Genomic DNA, 14,094 nt, shown 5'->3' on the forward strand with positions numbered 1-14,094 from the left:
GCTGGCATCCGTCAGTCAGGGGGCTGGGATTAAAACATCCCCTTCTAATCAAATTTAAAGGTGTAAAACATGTTAATATATATAAAAACTGTTAAAACTCAACAATACATACAATTTGTATATACCCTTTCTTTCTGTCTGGCCCAGGATGAGACTTTATATATTTCCCACTTTAAATGGCAGATTATGGATTACATATTAATTTGTGGTATGCAAACATTTTTAAATTGAACAGGAATGTGTAACATTTTTGCAGTATGTATAAAACAAAAGCCTTAAAAACAAACAAACAAACAAAAAAAAAACAACAACATAGACCTGGTATTCCTGGGGAATAAAGTTATCTATGATGAGCATCTGGAGCCTCAGTTCTCGACTCAGCTGGCGGATGTTTTCCAGGAGGCCCTCAATCTCTCTGTTGTGCTCTTGTTGCAGATCGGCCATCTGATAAATACATCAGAAAAAAAAAAATTACTGTGAGAAAACGTTGCGTTATCTCTGACAACAAACAACAAAACGAACTCGTCTGTGGATAGACTCTGCAAAATGAGTTACTGTGTTTTATGTTATTTATTTATGGTTATACGCAAGTGAAGTTTTTCTAAGAAACACTCATTTCTATCAATTTAGCAAGATAGCATATTATAAATGATAAGGGTAATAATAAATAGAAGTGATTAATAACTAACCAAAGATATTTCTTGAATTAATTTAAAGATCTCATAAAATACTGACACATCAATTCACAATGATGTGCTTCAAAAACAGACGAGCTAATGGTGCATGATGAATGAATAACAAACAAAAAGTACAGCAAACAAGGCAGCAGCTTATTAATGTGGTATCCAAGTTTCATGGGTTTCTATCAGTACATTTCCATCTTGGTTGAAATTCCCTCTTAGTGAGTCTATTGACCTTATTCCTGGGAGGATTACTGGGGAAACGATTATGGGTGTTACTTCCGGCGGCTAGGGAAGTAGCATCATTTCATTGTAATTTGTAGGGTTTTTTGCTAATCTATATTTATGATATAGACATATGATTTACATCTCTCTTTTTGGTTATAATACAATATTTAGAAAAACTTGTTTACGGACACACCGTCTGCTATCAGAGTGATGCTCAGAGAGATGCTCAGTACAGAGGATCGTAATTGTGAGTTTAATCACAGGGAGCGACAGGAACATGACCGTTAAGTTTTGTAACGGAGTGACTGTGAAATTAGCAGCGCTGCTAGCAGCTAGTTTCTCTGAAGAACTGACAGTAATAAAGATAAAGCAGAGAAGATCTGAGATCTGTTATAGATCTGAGTTGCGACGACAGTATTAAACACCAGAACTACACAACATTAGCTTGGTGTGATGTGAATTTTATTTTTCGTTTGAATTAAAAAAAAAAAAAAGTTCATGATCTGAGTATTTATAATTATGATTGGGCCTGGAAATTTTATTTATAAGACAAATTAAAATATCTGGATTTATTTAATTCATCAGAACCAGAACTTTGAGGTTCTTCATTGCTGAGTGTCACTGCAAATCAGCAGAGAAATAACTGCAGCTCCAGATCTTGAACAACAACTGAATCTCCCCACTGGACTAGAATCGAACCGAATCACACATTAACCTATTATTGAGAGCAACTTGCCACTGGAAAGTGTCGTTAAGATGCCCTTGTGGAGCTCAGGTAACTGTTGTGCTGTTCGTGGCTGTACTCTAATAAACAGACCACATTTAGTTTGTGGCTGCAGCAAGTTCAAGATAACCCACATCTGCATCTGAAGCAACTGAGTCAGTGAAGTAGCTACATATGCTAGTGCGACTTGAAGAAATGCGGCCATTTCTCCAGGTTGTCATCTCTCCCCGCAATAGCTGTAGGTTGCGGTAAACCGATATTGTCACATTTAAGCTTTGATCGCTGGTGTTCCCACATATTTCATAGCCTCAAAGCTCTGACGAGAGCCGGTTAGCGTTAGGGTAACATGTAAACAAATGGCAGTTCCGGCCTGCGGCGGAAGTCGCGCCCATAATTCACGCAAAGCCTTATGGGGCGTAGGAATAAGATACCAGCTCAGACAAACTAAGTTGCAAGGTGACCAAATCAGAGGCCTGTCAATAATTTGGATCAGAATCTGTCTTTTTTTTTTTTAAAAGAGCTTAAACAATTTCAAAGATCCAAAAGAACAGTGAGTGGAAATGAACTCTGTGTGCCACTGGATTAATAGTATCTTTACGAACAAAGAGTTCAAGTGGCAGCAGGCACTGAGATGATACTCATCTCCTGAGACTCCGTCATCATCTCTATCGAGGTATCTTGTTACTTCAGAAGCAGGAAAAGTCAGTAAATGTGACTAACTTCAAACGTATCAACCTCCAGATCACAGGAGGCACAAAAAGGGGGGGGAAAAAAAATCTGCTCTCAAGCTCATTTCAAGTCACTTCAAAGATGTTTCTGCACAACAAATGACATTCTTTTAATGCCAAGTGGAAAAAAAAAAAGGATCTAGTGTAAATTAACTAAGAATAGGAGCTAAAGTCTAACGTCGCAAAGAAGTGTGAATAATTACTTAAAATTATTCCAACGAAAACAATTCAATTCACTCCAAGGTCATTTTGTTATTTATTGGACTTACTTCTGACTTGGCAGCCATTAGCATGGTCCACACCTTCTTCAGCTTTTTGGTCTTTCCTTGAGCTTCCTCCTGCAGACTTGTGTACTTCTCTTCTATATCTAAACGTTCTTGCTGTTTACGGAGGGAGAAAGCTCATTTGTTATACAGAAACATACAGTACAATATAGTACACATTGTAACATACAGCGAGTATGAAAAATACTCAGACCCCTTCACATTTTTCACTCTGCAGCCATTTGATAAATATCAAAAAGTTCATATTTCTCATTAATGGACATCCCATCTTGACAGGATAGAAATGTGAATATAGAAGTTTTTGCAAATTTATTAAAAAAAGTAAAACTGAAATAGCACATGGTCATAAGTATTCAGACCCTTTTCTCAGTATTGAGTAGAATCACCCTTTCGAGCGAGTTGCATAATCTTCTTGGTGATGATGCAACAAGATTTTCATGCTGGGATTTTTGGATCCTCTGCCATTCTTCCTTGCAGATCCTCAAAGTTTAATCTTCGTCTCATCAGACCAGAGAATCTTACTTCTAACAGTCTGGAAGACTTTCATGTGTTTTTTGGCAATCGATGCAGGCTTTCTTATGTCTCCCACTGAGGAGAGGATTCCATCGAGCCACTCTGCCATAAAGCCCCGACTGGTGGAGAGCTGCAGTGATAGTTGGCTTTGTGGACCTTTCTACTGCATCTCTGGAGCTCATTCACAGTGACCTTTGGGTTCTTCTCCTCCTCTCTCATCACGATTACTCAGTCTGGCTGGACGGCCAAGTCTAGGAAGAGTTCTGGTCGTCCCAAACTTCTTGCATTTAAGGTTGCAGAAATTCTTCGGTAACCTTGGCCTGACCTGTGCCTTGCCACATTTCTGTCTCTGAGCTCCTTGGCCAGTTCCTTCATCCTCATGACTCTCATTTGTGCTGCCATACACTATGAGGTCTTATATAGACAGGTGTGTGCCTTTCCTAATCAAGTCCAATCTGTTTAATTAAACACAGCTGGACTCCAATGAAGGAGCAGAACCACCTCAAGGAGGATCGGAAGAAATGGACAGCATGCAAGTTAAATATGAGTGTCACACAAAGGGTCCGAATACTTATCACTAAGTGATATTGTAGTTTTTCTTTTTTAATTTCTACATTTCTGGGTTTTTTTCTCTGTCAAGATGGGACCCTGGATGTACGTTAATGAGAAATAATATGAACTTTTTAGATTTCAGCAAATGTCTGAAAAATCTTTCCTTTCTTGAAAAGATTTTTCACTCTTTGCAAGAAAGAGTGAAAAATCTAAAAGGATCTGAAATAGTTTCCGTACCCACTGTACATATGGTTTAGTTTAAGAAGGTTCCTTTACAAAGAAAAAAGAAAGCCAAATTCTGCGTCAGTGCGAGCTGATGAGATAATACCAACATGGAGTATAAGTAAAATAAGAATGTGAGAATCTGAGTTTGAGAGGTAACTTTATTTATAACCACAATGATTCAGCATTGTGGTCTCATATCCTGTACAGCTTGCAATTTTTCACCGACAGCAGATTTTAGGTAAAAGCTGCAAGAATTTTGTCTGGCTACTTGTTGCTCATAAGATACAAAATCAGACTGTCCTCATCGCTGCATCAGGCTAGAAGCTGTATACCACCAATAGTTCAAAAATGCCATAATTGTATAAGGTAGAGAAAACCTGAGTCATAACGCAAGTCATCTATTAATCAAAGTGGTTTGGTACCAAGGAGCTGGTTTGCAGCAGATCGTACCTCTTTCTCTTCCAGCTCCTTGCGTAGCTGCTCTGCTCGCTTGCGACGCTCCTCGAGCTCGTTATTCGATTCCTCTAGGAGCCTCTCCTGCTCCTCGGCCTTAGCGAGAAGATCCACTCCACCTACAATCACCTTCTTCTCTAAAGCCGACAATTTCTCCAGCAGGAGGTGATGCTCCTGTCTAAAATATGTTAAAAATGGTTCACTTGAGATGTCCATGTTTGACCTCAATAACCATGTACGATTTTTTTTTTTAAAGTTTTATGACTCACTGGGCTTTGAGAAGATCCTTCTCTCTTTTCTCCAGCTCTGCTCTTGCCTTGTTCCTCTCCTCCTCCTCCATGTCCAGCTTGGCTTCCAGAGCCTTTCTTTCTTCCTCGATCTTTGCCTGCATCTCCACCATCTTGTCCGGAGAAACCTTCTTCCTTCCTAAAACGAGAACAGAGGATATGATCAAAAGTCTGTCAGATACGTCTTAGAAAGTATTAGTGGTAATTCATGGTTTGCACAGTTTCAGTTAATTATACCACTGTCAAGGAATGATGGTGGTGTAATGGATGCTAAAGGATGGATTTGTCATTCTTTTAGGGGAGTGACAAATGCACAATAATACATTCTTAATAAGTATCTAACAAAACCTAGACAGTGTCTTTAAGCCGTTGCGCATTATGTCATTTTACAACCACAAACTTTCATGTATACCCTCATTGGGATTTTATGTGATAATACAAAGGGCAGAATCGTGAAGTAGAAGGAAAATCATGCTTGATTTTCTAAATATTTTACAAAGGAAAAAAAATCTGAGGCGTGCATTTTGTTGCTCACCTTTCATTCAGTTACAACTAAAAGTCTATTGCATGGATAACTGAATATACACAATGGGTGCATATCCATTATTTTGTTCCAATATTCACATATTTTGACATTTAGCATCTGCACAACTAAAAGACATACATTAATTATGGGAATCAAGGAAAGCGAAAGTCCACACAATAGGTCCAAAATGTTATTGGGAGGCAGAATTTGCATGCATGGCACTTAAAACATAAGCTCCTGCTGCATATTGCATCCATGCAGTCCTGCACAACTGTAACATTGCTCACACTGATACTCTAAAGACAATTGTGAATCAACATATTGTGCAGCTCTGAACAATTCCATCAACTTCAGAGTGATGCATGTTGGTCTATCGCATAAAATCTCAATAAACTACATCAAAGTTTAAGTTATCAATGTGTGAAAATGTGTAATGTATTCCCCCCCCCCAAAGAATCGTATTAAATGAGAGATTCAACACCATGAGTGATTGTCATAAAGATGAAAATGAAAACCGTCCTTGAAAGTCAGACAGAAAATGTTACCAGCAATCGTCTCTTATTCAGTAATTCCATCGGAGTGAGCTACAGTATTGGCTGAATCTCCTTAAATTGTACTGTAATTGTTTGCTACATGACTTAGAACCATTTTTTAACACCAACCTCTTTGGCCTTGAATAAAGAGGAGTAAAGCAAGTCAAACAGGCATCATTTGCAACAGGAGGACAGAGAGAAAGAGAGAGAGAGAGAGAGAGAGAGAAGAAAAAGCATTACAAAGTGACTTAGAAAGTCATGTAGGGGGAGGGGCACCAAATAAGAGGTCAAACAGTGAAAAAAATACTGACAAAAACTTTCAGCAAGACCAACTATGTGCCAGTCAAGAGAGATGAATTTAATTATACATAACGAAACAAGACGTGGGCAAACTGTGTCTTTGAGGTTAGGGGCAAACGCTTCACATAATAAAGCAAGTTAGAGATGAAAGCCGACAATCTGGTTAGACGATGCTCATGCTGAGGCTCTTTGAGATGTCAAAGGAGTAACCAGTTAGGTAAAATGTGAAACAAAGTTCTGGGCAAAGCATTCACAGAAGTATTTAATCTTAGAAAGATTTGCTGCCACTGAGCAGATAAGTCAGACAGAAATCTGCAAAGTGGGTCACGCCAGGAACCTGGGAGACACTTTTAATATCCGTGTAATAAAAATGAAATAAGGGTAAGGAGCTGTGCCGTGATAATACAGGAGTGATAAAGACAGGAGGAAAAGACAAAAGCCCTTTTTACACATGTTCTTAACTGTGGAAATGATTTCGAAAATGTTCTCTGATAGACTGGACAGAAATTATTTTTATGTCCAATACTTAAAGGTATGTCTTAGCTGCTCAACTCTTTAATATGAGTATTTTAAACTCCTGCAGTTTTAGTGACAGCAGAAATGGTCTAGTATTTATCTGCCTTTGTACCAGGCCTAAGGCCGCCAATAATCATTAGTTTAGATTATTCTAGGGTTAGGATAAATCCTAAATACAGTATTTTCCGCACTATAAGGCGCACCAGATTATAAGGCGCACCTTCAATGAATGGCCTATTTTAAAACGTTTTTCAAATATAAGGCGGACCGCATTATAAGGCACATCGAATAGACGCTACAGGAGAGGCTGGAGTTACGTTGTGCATCCTCTAAATGGAGCTGCAGTAAAGGGAATGTCAACAAAACAGTCCGACTCCGGTCGGCGAGGAGAGCCTTCCGTGACTGGGCCGGGGCGTGGCCGGACAATGGTCACCCTTCTCCGTTCGCGCACAGCATGTTGGTGGAGAACGTGGTGCTAAATGACCTGCAGACAACCTGATTCTAGATGGTCGATAGGTAGATAGTGTTAAGAAAATTTGATGAGTTTTGCATCATCAAATGATGCAAAACTCACTTTATTGAAACATATTATTGAAGAGCAGCTGCTGCACTGTTTATCTATTATTTTAAGGTCAGATTAAAATTTTCTGTTTGCACCAGAACCTAATCACATCGATTTGGTTCAAGTATCCGTATCAAATTTCCAGTGACTAAATATGACTGAGATCAACTGTCAGTCACTCAATTTAAAATGCCTTTGAAGAAAACTCTGTGATACTCCAACATTTTGCACCATTGCTCAGTTTTTCATATTATCTCACATCTATGGCAAGAGAAAAAAAATACTGTCTCTGACTCAGCTTGTAGACTTGACATCAAGGCAACAGGAAACCCCCTAAGGAAAACCACCTACCTATACATCACCCAAACCATTTTAGATATTTACAGTGTTACTAAAAAGTGTTCAACATCTTACAGAAAGATGTTGAACCACATGTATTAATAACGTAAAAGTATAGGTCACATATATGACAACTTTGACTGGATTTGAGGGATTGCTATCTACAGATTTAAGGGATTGAATATGCTAAACTTCCCAAAAGATCTTTAAGCAGCTGCCATGCTACAAAACTCAGCTTTCTAGAAATTTTTACTCCAAGGAGCATATTAATATATTCATATTTTATTTTCTTCTCCTTGAGAAAACAGCCATATAAGTCAGGAAAAGTAATAGGCACAAAGAAAAAAGAAATAAAATAAAACATGCAAATGATTGTGTAGTCACAGCAGCAAAAATATCACATTGGATTGAATATATTAAAAGCTTAAAATTTCTGTGCTCATGTGTGAAAAGGGCTGTAATTTGTGGGCAGGCTGGTTGGTGAGCAGAGGGCTACTCCAACTCACTATCCCGCAGGTCGGCGTCAGTGGGTGGCGGCACTGAGGAAGTGTCGGTAAATTCTGAACTATTACTTCTGCTGATATCACAACTGTCTGAAAAAGAAGCAGAAGAAGTCCCAAAGCCCAAAGACAGAAACATGACAGAAAGATAAACCATAAACAGTTGTAGGAAAATGTGATTACAAGTTTAAGAACAGAAAAACAAGGCAAAAATAATTTGCAAGTGAAAAAGCTGGAAGCACAGACACGCAAACTGCTAACTCAACAGACCAGATAAGCTCAGAGAAACAACTTAAAACTGAAATCACAAAGAAATCTAAAAATAAAAATAAACTAACTAGCTGGAATTCTATTGCAACGACAAAATGATTCTCGTTCTTTTTTCACACCACTCACAGTAGGTACATGTTGAGAATACCGGGGGGAACTCCTAAATGAGCAAACTACAAGGTTAAATGCAGGTTTAGTCATGCCTTGCAAAACAACTTCGACTTGATTCAGATCTTAGGAGCTGAATAATTGCTTAGCATTAAACGCTGTCGACGGATCAAACAAGCTACATGCAAATCATGTAGATGGTTATCTGCTCTTGTGCTAAAACCGCACACTGAACTGCAAGACAAGATTTTGTTTTAGTCACACCAAAATGTGGGTGGTCTAACTTTTTCCACAATCTGTGCTCATTAATGATCAACTCTTACCCCTCTTCCTCCGTCGGCCTTCTCCTGCCTCTCCTGCATCATCGTCCCCTTCGTCCATCTCCTCTGATCCGCTGCCTTCTGACCCAGAAATCTCTTCCCCTAGTGTTGCACAAACAACAACAACAACAACAACATTTTAGTCTCTGAAGAAAACACGCATGTTGCATGTTATATATATATATTTTTATTATTTAGCTCCTTACCCTCTTCCAGTTTCTTTTTGAGCTCCTCGATCTCTTTCTGAAACTGCCGTAGAAGGGCGTCCTTGGGATCTTCGTTGATTCTGGCTTTGTTTTTGATGTTTTTAGCCCTGTTAGCATAGCGCAAGGTACTGATGGTCTCGTCATAGTTGTAGTCTGCAGGACCTATATTTGCACACTGGTAGGGAAAGGTATGTTGGGTAAAATTTTAAGGTAGATACAGGTGTAACGACTTTCCCCTGACAACTATTGAAAACCAAACATATAAAATTAGAATATCACATCAAAGAAATGCAATACAGAAATGTGCCTTTAATATCTGTAAAAGAACAACTTGCTTAAAGGTTGTTTTATTTTTTTCAAATAGTACTTTTAAATCCGACACAAAAGCCTTATCAGAATACCGTAACACAGCCTAACAATTAATCCACGTGAGACATGGCATTTTAAAAAAGGCTCCTAATATTGTGTTCAAACTGAAGCTGTACCATCATGGTCTTGGAGTTTCCTCCCAGTGAATCCTGAAGCAAACGGGTCAGTTTGGAGTTTCTGTACGGGACGTGAGTGCTCTTGCCGTCCACCAGGGCGGAGATAACGTTACCCAGGGTGGAGAGGGACAGATTGATCTTCGTTGCTTCCTTCAAACGCTGGCCTGTGGCTCCGGTTTTGCCCTGTCTTTCTGAGCCCTGTGTTTGTTGAGAATAAGCGGCAGTTGGCGGAGATTGTGCAGAACACGTGCAGCGAGGCTCACTTAGAAGAATTCGTTCAAGTTTAAAAAGAAGCAGCTTTTATTATTCATACTTACTGCCAGATCTACAAGATGAAGCTTTCCCATGCGCACATGCTGGTTACCATCCACACCCTTCTCACTGCACTCGATGGTGATGGTGAAGATGGCATGAGAGCGGGAGCTGTGCTCATTCATGTTTGTAGCACCGACGGATCCTGCACCAAAATAAAAAGAGAAAAAGATCAATTTAAACTTGACATTTAACACTGAAAGTACTGTGTAGTGCTCCTCCAATATCTCAACCTTTTTGTGCAATTCAATAGTACCGCTGGCAGCAAAGCAGAAGCTCGGCATTACGCTACCACCACTATTAATGACAATGGTACAGTGTTCATAAATTTGAAAGCCACTTTCACCAAACATGTATGTGATGACTGGTGATGTCTATTATATTCCAAGATCATGAATTCATCATTTGAATACAAAAACATGTAAAGTATGTTGGATTAAAACTCACTGCAAAGTGCTCAATAAACTTCAGAGCATTGGACACATCACTTTACGGTAAGAAAGAGAAGGGTGAGATTTATCATGAGTAATATCGTTGCAACATCCAACAAAAGTGTCACATTTTATCTTTAATTTTTTTTCCATTTCCTGAGCAGATGTGACATACGGTAAAAAAAAAATAAAAAAAAAATAGACATCATTATGTTGCAACTGATCGTGGTGTGAAAAATGTCTTGAGAATATCCCAAAACTATCATTATAAACTGAGGTTTGTGTACAAAAAGTGTTATTGATATACTATTTTCTAATTGACACAGGAAGTCTGTATGTGTAATTTAAAAATTGAACTGCAACACTTCCTGGATGAGCCGAATTCACATATGTCATATGTCAGAGGCAGTAAATTCTCTGTAAAATGACATCAACAAAGTCGTGCGTGCAAAACAGGATTTTTTTTGTTACAGCGGGGAAGGATTACCAGGAGTTCAACGCCTTATGCACACTGACTTAACAAACAGAAGCCTGGGTCTGCAGTGCATTTCACATAATGCCGCCTTAGCATTTTTCACTACAAGCAACAGACTTTCATTTTGATGACAGTCAGAAGAATAAACACACAATCCCTCCTGCACCACGACTGCTGTGTGCACAAAGAGAAAAATCATGGAGGCTATTTTCAATGAGCTTCGAAATATTTCAAGTCATAGTAAAGGTTTAAAGAAAGTTATGTGCTGGAGCATAGCATGCTCGTTTAGCAGGGGTCACTCCTGTCCCCCCATATGTGATAAAAATAAAGTTTTGCCTGAAGCAATTCAATAACTGGATTTGGTATGTGTCAACACAGCAAATAAAAAATTTATATTATTAACATGATATTATACGACTATAGACGAATACTAATACTACTAATAAAAAAAGTTGATGGCTTCACTGTTAGTGTTACTTTTAGTCTGTAATAACGTTTTGCATATGTTAAATATTTAAACAAAATTAAAATAGTATTGATCATCTTGATGGATTTGCACAATAATCAATATATTGGCCAGAAGAATGCCAGAATACTTCAGGCAAAAAAGTCAAGCTAGTAAGTGAAACAGGCAAACAAATCTAAAAACCAAACACACACTGCTATAAGCTAACAGACTCAGCATTAGCTGCAGGGAGAGATAGTGGAGGTCTGAACAAAACTCTCTGCATTCATTCATGTCTTTACAAAAACATGTGAAATGTTAACCACAACAGTGTGAACAAGAAGAAAAAAAATGTCCACATTCGACGTATGAGGGTGACAGTCTGGATGTCATGGTTAAAACGCGGATACTGCTAGGTGCTCCAACACAATAATCATACCTTGAAACTGGTCTTGGCATGGATAAAGCTGGCTAACTTTACATTTCTGGAATAGCCTTACCGGAACCAGGCTTTAACTGTATAGAAAATGCAAGAACTAGGCTTGAAAGTTGGGTCAGTTTCAGCAAACAAACCAGTTTAATGGAACTCTATCAATTTTATCTGGAAGAAATGATCCAATATCCAGCCAGATACAATCATTGAGCCTTTATGCAGTTGCATTATCCCACCCGAGAAAAATAATTCAAATAATCCATTCAAACCCCAAATGTATTATGACATCTGTGCCCAGTCGAGGTGCATGTGAACCTCAGACAACAGCAGAATTTCTCATAGAAACAAGAGTTGATAGTCAGTTATATGTGTTTCATGCTTGATCTGTTGCTGTCATGATTCCTTATCAATTCAGTGGTTGTGCTTACGATTTTTGTGACCGAGAGTCATAATCCTGTCCATGTCATCAGCATTATTTACAACATAACCAGAGAGATCTTTGATGTACACGCCGACATCAGGTCTTTCTTTGACCTACAAAAAAAAAAAGATCTTTATCACTGAAAGTTGCAACAACTGCAAGTCCAAATTTAGAGTTTACCAAAGACAAATGACAACCACGACTTTTAAGACAACTCGTTGTGCAAAACCTTTATAATTGATTGCAAAATGTATATGTCCCATTACCTCAAGCCTTTGCAACTGGTCCTTGCCCAGCAAATCCCGCACTTCCTCATTGTAAATCTCCAGGTACGAAACACGAACTAAAAACCTGTCAAAGACAAACATAGAACTAATTACATTTTAAAAAGGCTGATGTAGGAATATACACAGTTGAAACCTTTCAAAGAGCCGTGTGTATATAAATGCTTTCACCGTAGGTGTATATCCCGGGGGGTCGGGGGTCCGGACCCCCCCAATCTTGGAAAAGTCTAGAATTGCCTCAACCAAAGAAATCATGAAAGAAACCCTTGTATTTAAACAATATCAATATAAAAAAAGGCAATAGAAACGAAGAACAAAGTAAATCCGCCATTTATCTAAGAAGAAAATAAGAATTAATTTGTAGGTTCCCCCCGCCCCCTATTGTTAGAACAATGGTTCAGTAAAAAGTGAAGGAGGAGCAACAGCTGCGCTGCTGAATGACACAGGCTCCGTTAGAGCCGCTGAAGTGAGGAGCTAGCTGTTAGCTGTGGCTCTGCAGCACTAACAAAAAACCCTCCAGTAAGTAAATATTTAACCAAAAGACATGTAACACGTTTTATTAACTTTCACTGCTCAATAGGAAGAAACACATTAACAATAAAAATCAGAACAAAGTTCATTATTTCAGCTGAATCATGATAAACTGCCACCTTATGCGTTGGAAATCAAAACTAGCTAAAGTGCTACATTGTTTTCATAGACTTAGCTCCTTTTTCTGTCAAAGGTAGCCAATATTTCAATATTTAGCTCTCTAACTCTTACTTTAATAAGAAGAGTTTGAAATGGGATGGGGCAGATGAGCGTTAGCACTAGCCGACAGCTCTGTATGGAAGCCGAGAGCAGAGGGGCCCCTGCAGCTGACAGTAAAAAAAATATAAAGTATGCCTTTATTTCTTACCTCCTTCAACGTAGAGCCTTTAAAACCATAAAATAAATTCTGAATATTTTTCTAGAAAACTCTGGTGCTGACCTTTAAGTTTAAGTTATGCTACTTCCCAGATATTCAATTCCTACATATTTATAGGTTCTCAGCCATCCAGGAAATTAAACCTCCTTATCCCCCCAAAAAAATAAAAGTTTAAAGCAACTTAAGTTATAATTTAAATAACACATGATTTGTATTGAGAACCACTGCAATAAATCAATATTTATGAGAAATTTTATTAAGTGGAGTTACTTTTTATAACTTGTTTTTATTTAGAGCCTTAAGTTTTTGTAAAGGTGTAGCAGAAATTAGATCAGTGACTCTGAACCAAACTCAGATCTAAGCAACATTTGAATCTTAGTTTAACTTCTATGGGTCTCAACAGGTTGTTATTCATTGCTACTTACTAGTCATTTTTGGTGGTGCAGCTTGAACACAATAAAAAAAAAATTAAACCACATTTTACGTTACATTTGACTGTAATTTTGCCGACCCCCCTAAAAATTGCTCTTAAAAATATGTCCGTGTATGGTCCCCCCCAATAATGAGATGGGATTTACGCCTTTGGCTTTCACTTTGCTCCCACAATCTAGATGAGGGTAAAAAATACAAACAAGCCAATTACAGGAATATATAAAGGAAATTGATCACCAAATTAGCTTCGATTATGACAAGTCATTGTATATTTCTTTAGTAGGATTTAATAAGTATGTGGGTAAAATTACTTCTCCTGAGCTCATCCAGAGAACGACATATGTTTAACTATAACTAGTAAGTAGGATAAATTATGTTCAGAGCTTAGCAACAGGAGAGCTTCATGCTTATGCGATGCTAATACGACACAGCTGTTCAGAAACAAAACCACGTCACACACTTTACAACTTTAAGTACAGTTACGAGAAATAGATTCAATTCCATGGTATTGGTTAGTAAAACTTGCCAGTCACTTAGTTGTGTCATATTTCCAAAATGACTATCAAAGCTGTTAATCTACCAGTGAAAAGCTCTGTTTATCAGCTGCAATCTAAA

The 14,094-nt window shown here is 38.2% G+C and overlaps 1 protein-coding gene across 3 annotated transcripts in view; it reads right to left on the minus strand.

Annotated features, from left to right (window-relative positions):
• The window catches only part of kif3a (kinesin family member 3A), a 28,468-nt gene that overhangs the window by 3,494 nt on the left and 10,880 nt on the right, over positions 1-14,094 (minus strand). The window contains exons 1-12 of one of the 3 annotated variants that reach the window (XM_016669612.1): positions 12,123-12,239; positions 11,864-11,969; positions 9,657-9,796; positions 9,340-9,537; positions 8,855-9,029; positions 8,652-8,750; positions 7,957-8,043; positions 5,863-5,871; positions 4,657-4,813; positions 4,385-4,565; positions 2,630-2,740; positions 319-444 (exon numbers count right to left, since the gene is read on the minus strand). In XM_016669612.1, coding sequence (XP_016525098.1) covers positions 319-444; positions 2,630-2,740; positions 4,385-4,565; positions 4,657-4,813; positions 5,863-5,871; positions 7,957-8,043; positions 8,652-8,750; positions 8,855-9,029; positions 9,340-9,537; positions 9,657-9,796; positions 11,864-11,969; positions 12,123-12,224 — 1,491 coding nt within the window. In that variant the 5' untranslated portion in view covers positions 12,225-12,239. Of the gene's footprint in view, positions 1-318; positions 445-2,629; positions 2,741-4,384; positions 4,566-4,656; positions 4,814-5,862; positions 5,872-7,956; positions 8,044-8,651; positions 8,751-8,854; positions 9,030-9,339; positions 9,538-9,656; positions 9,797-11,863; positions 11,970-12,122; positions 12,240-14,094 lie in introns of those variants that run through there. The other 2 variants (XM_016669613.1, XM_016669611.1) reach the window with 2 other exon arrangements.

The sequence above is a fragment of the Poecilia formosa genome, unplaced genomic scaffold (genome assembly GCF_000485575.1).
Source record: "Poecilia formosa unplaced genomic scaffold, Poecilia_formosa-5.1.2 Scaffold26, whole genome shotgun sequence".
NCBI classification, from domain to species: Eukaryota; Metazoa; Chordata; class Actinopteri; order Cyprinodontiformes; family Poeciliidae; genus Poecilia; species Poecilia formosa.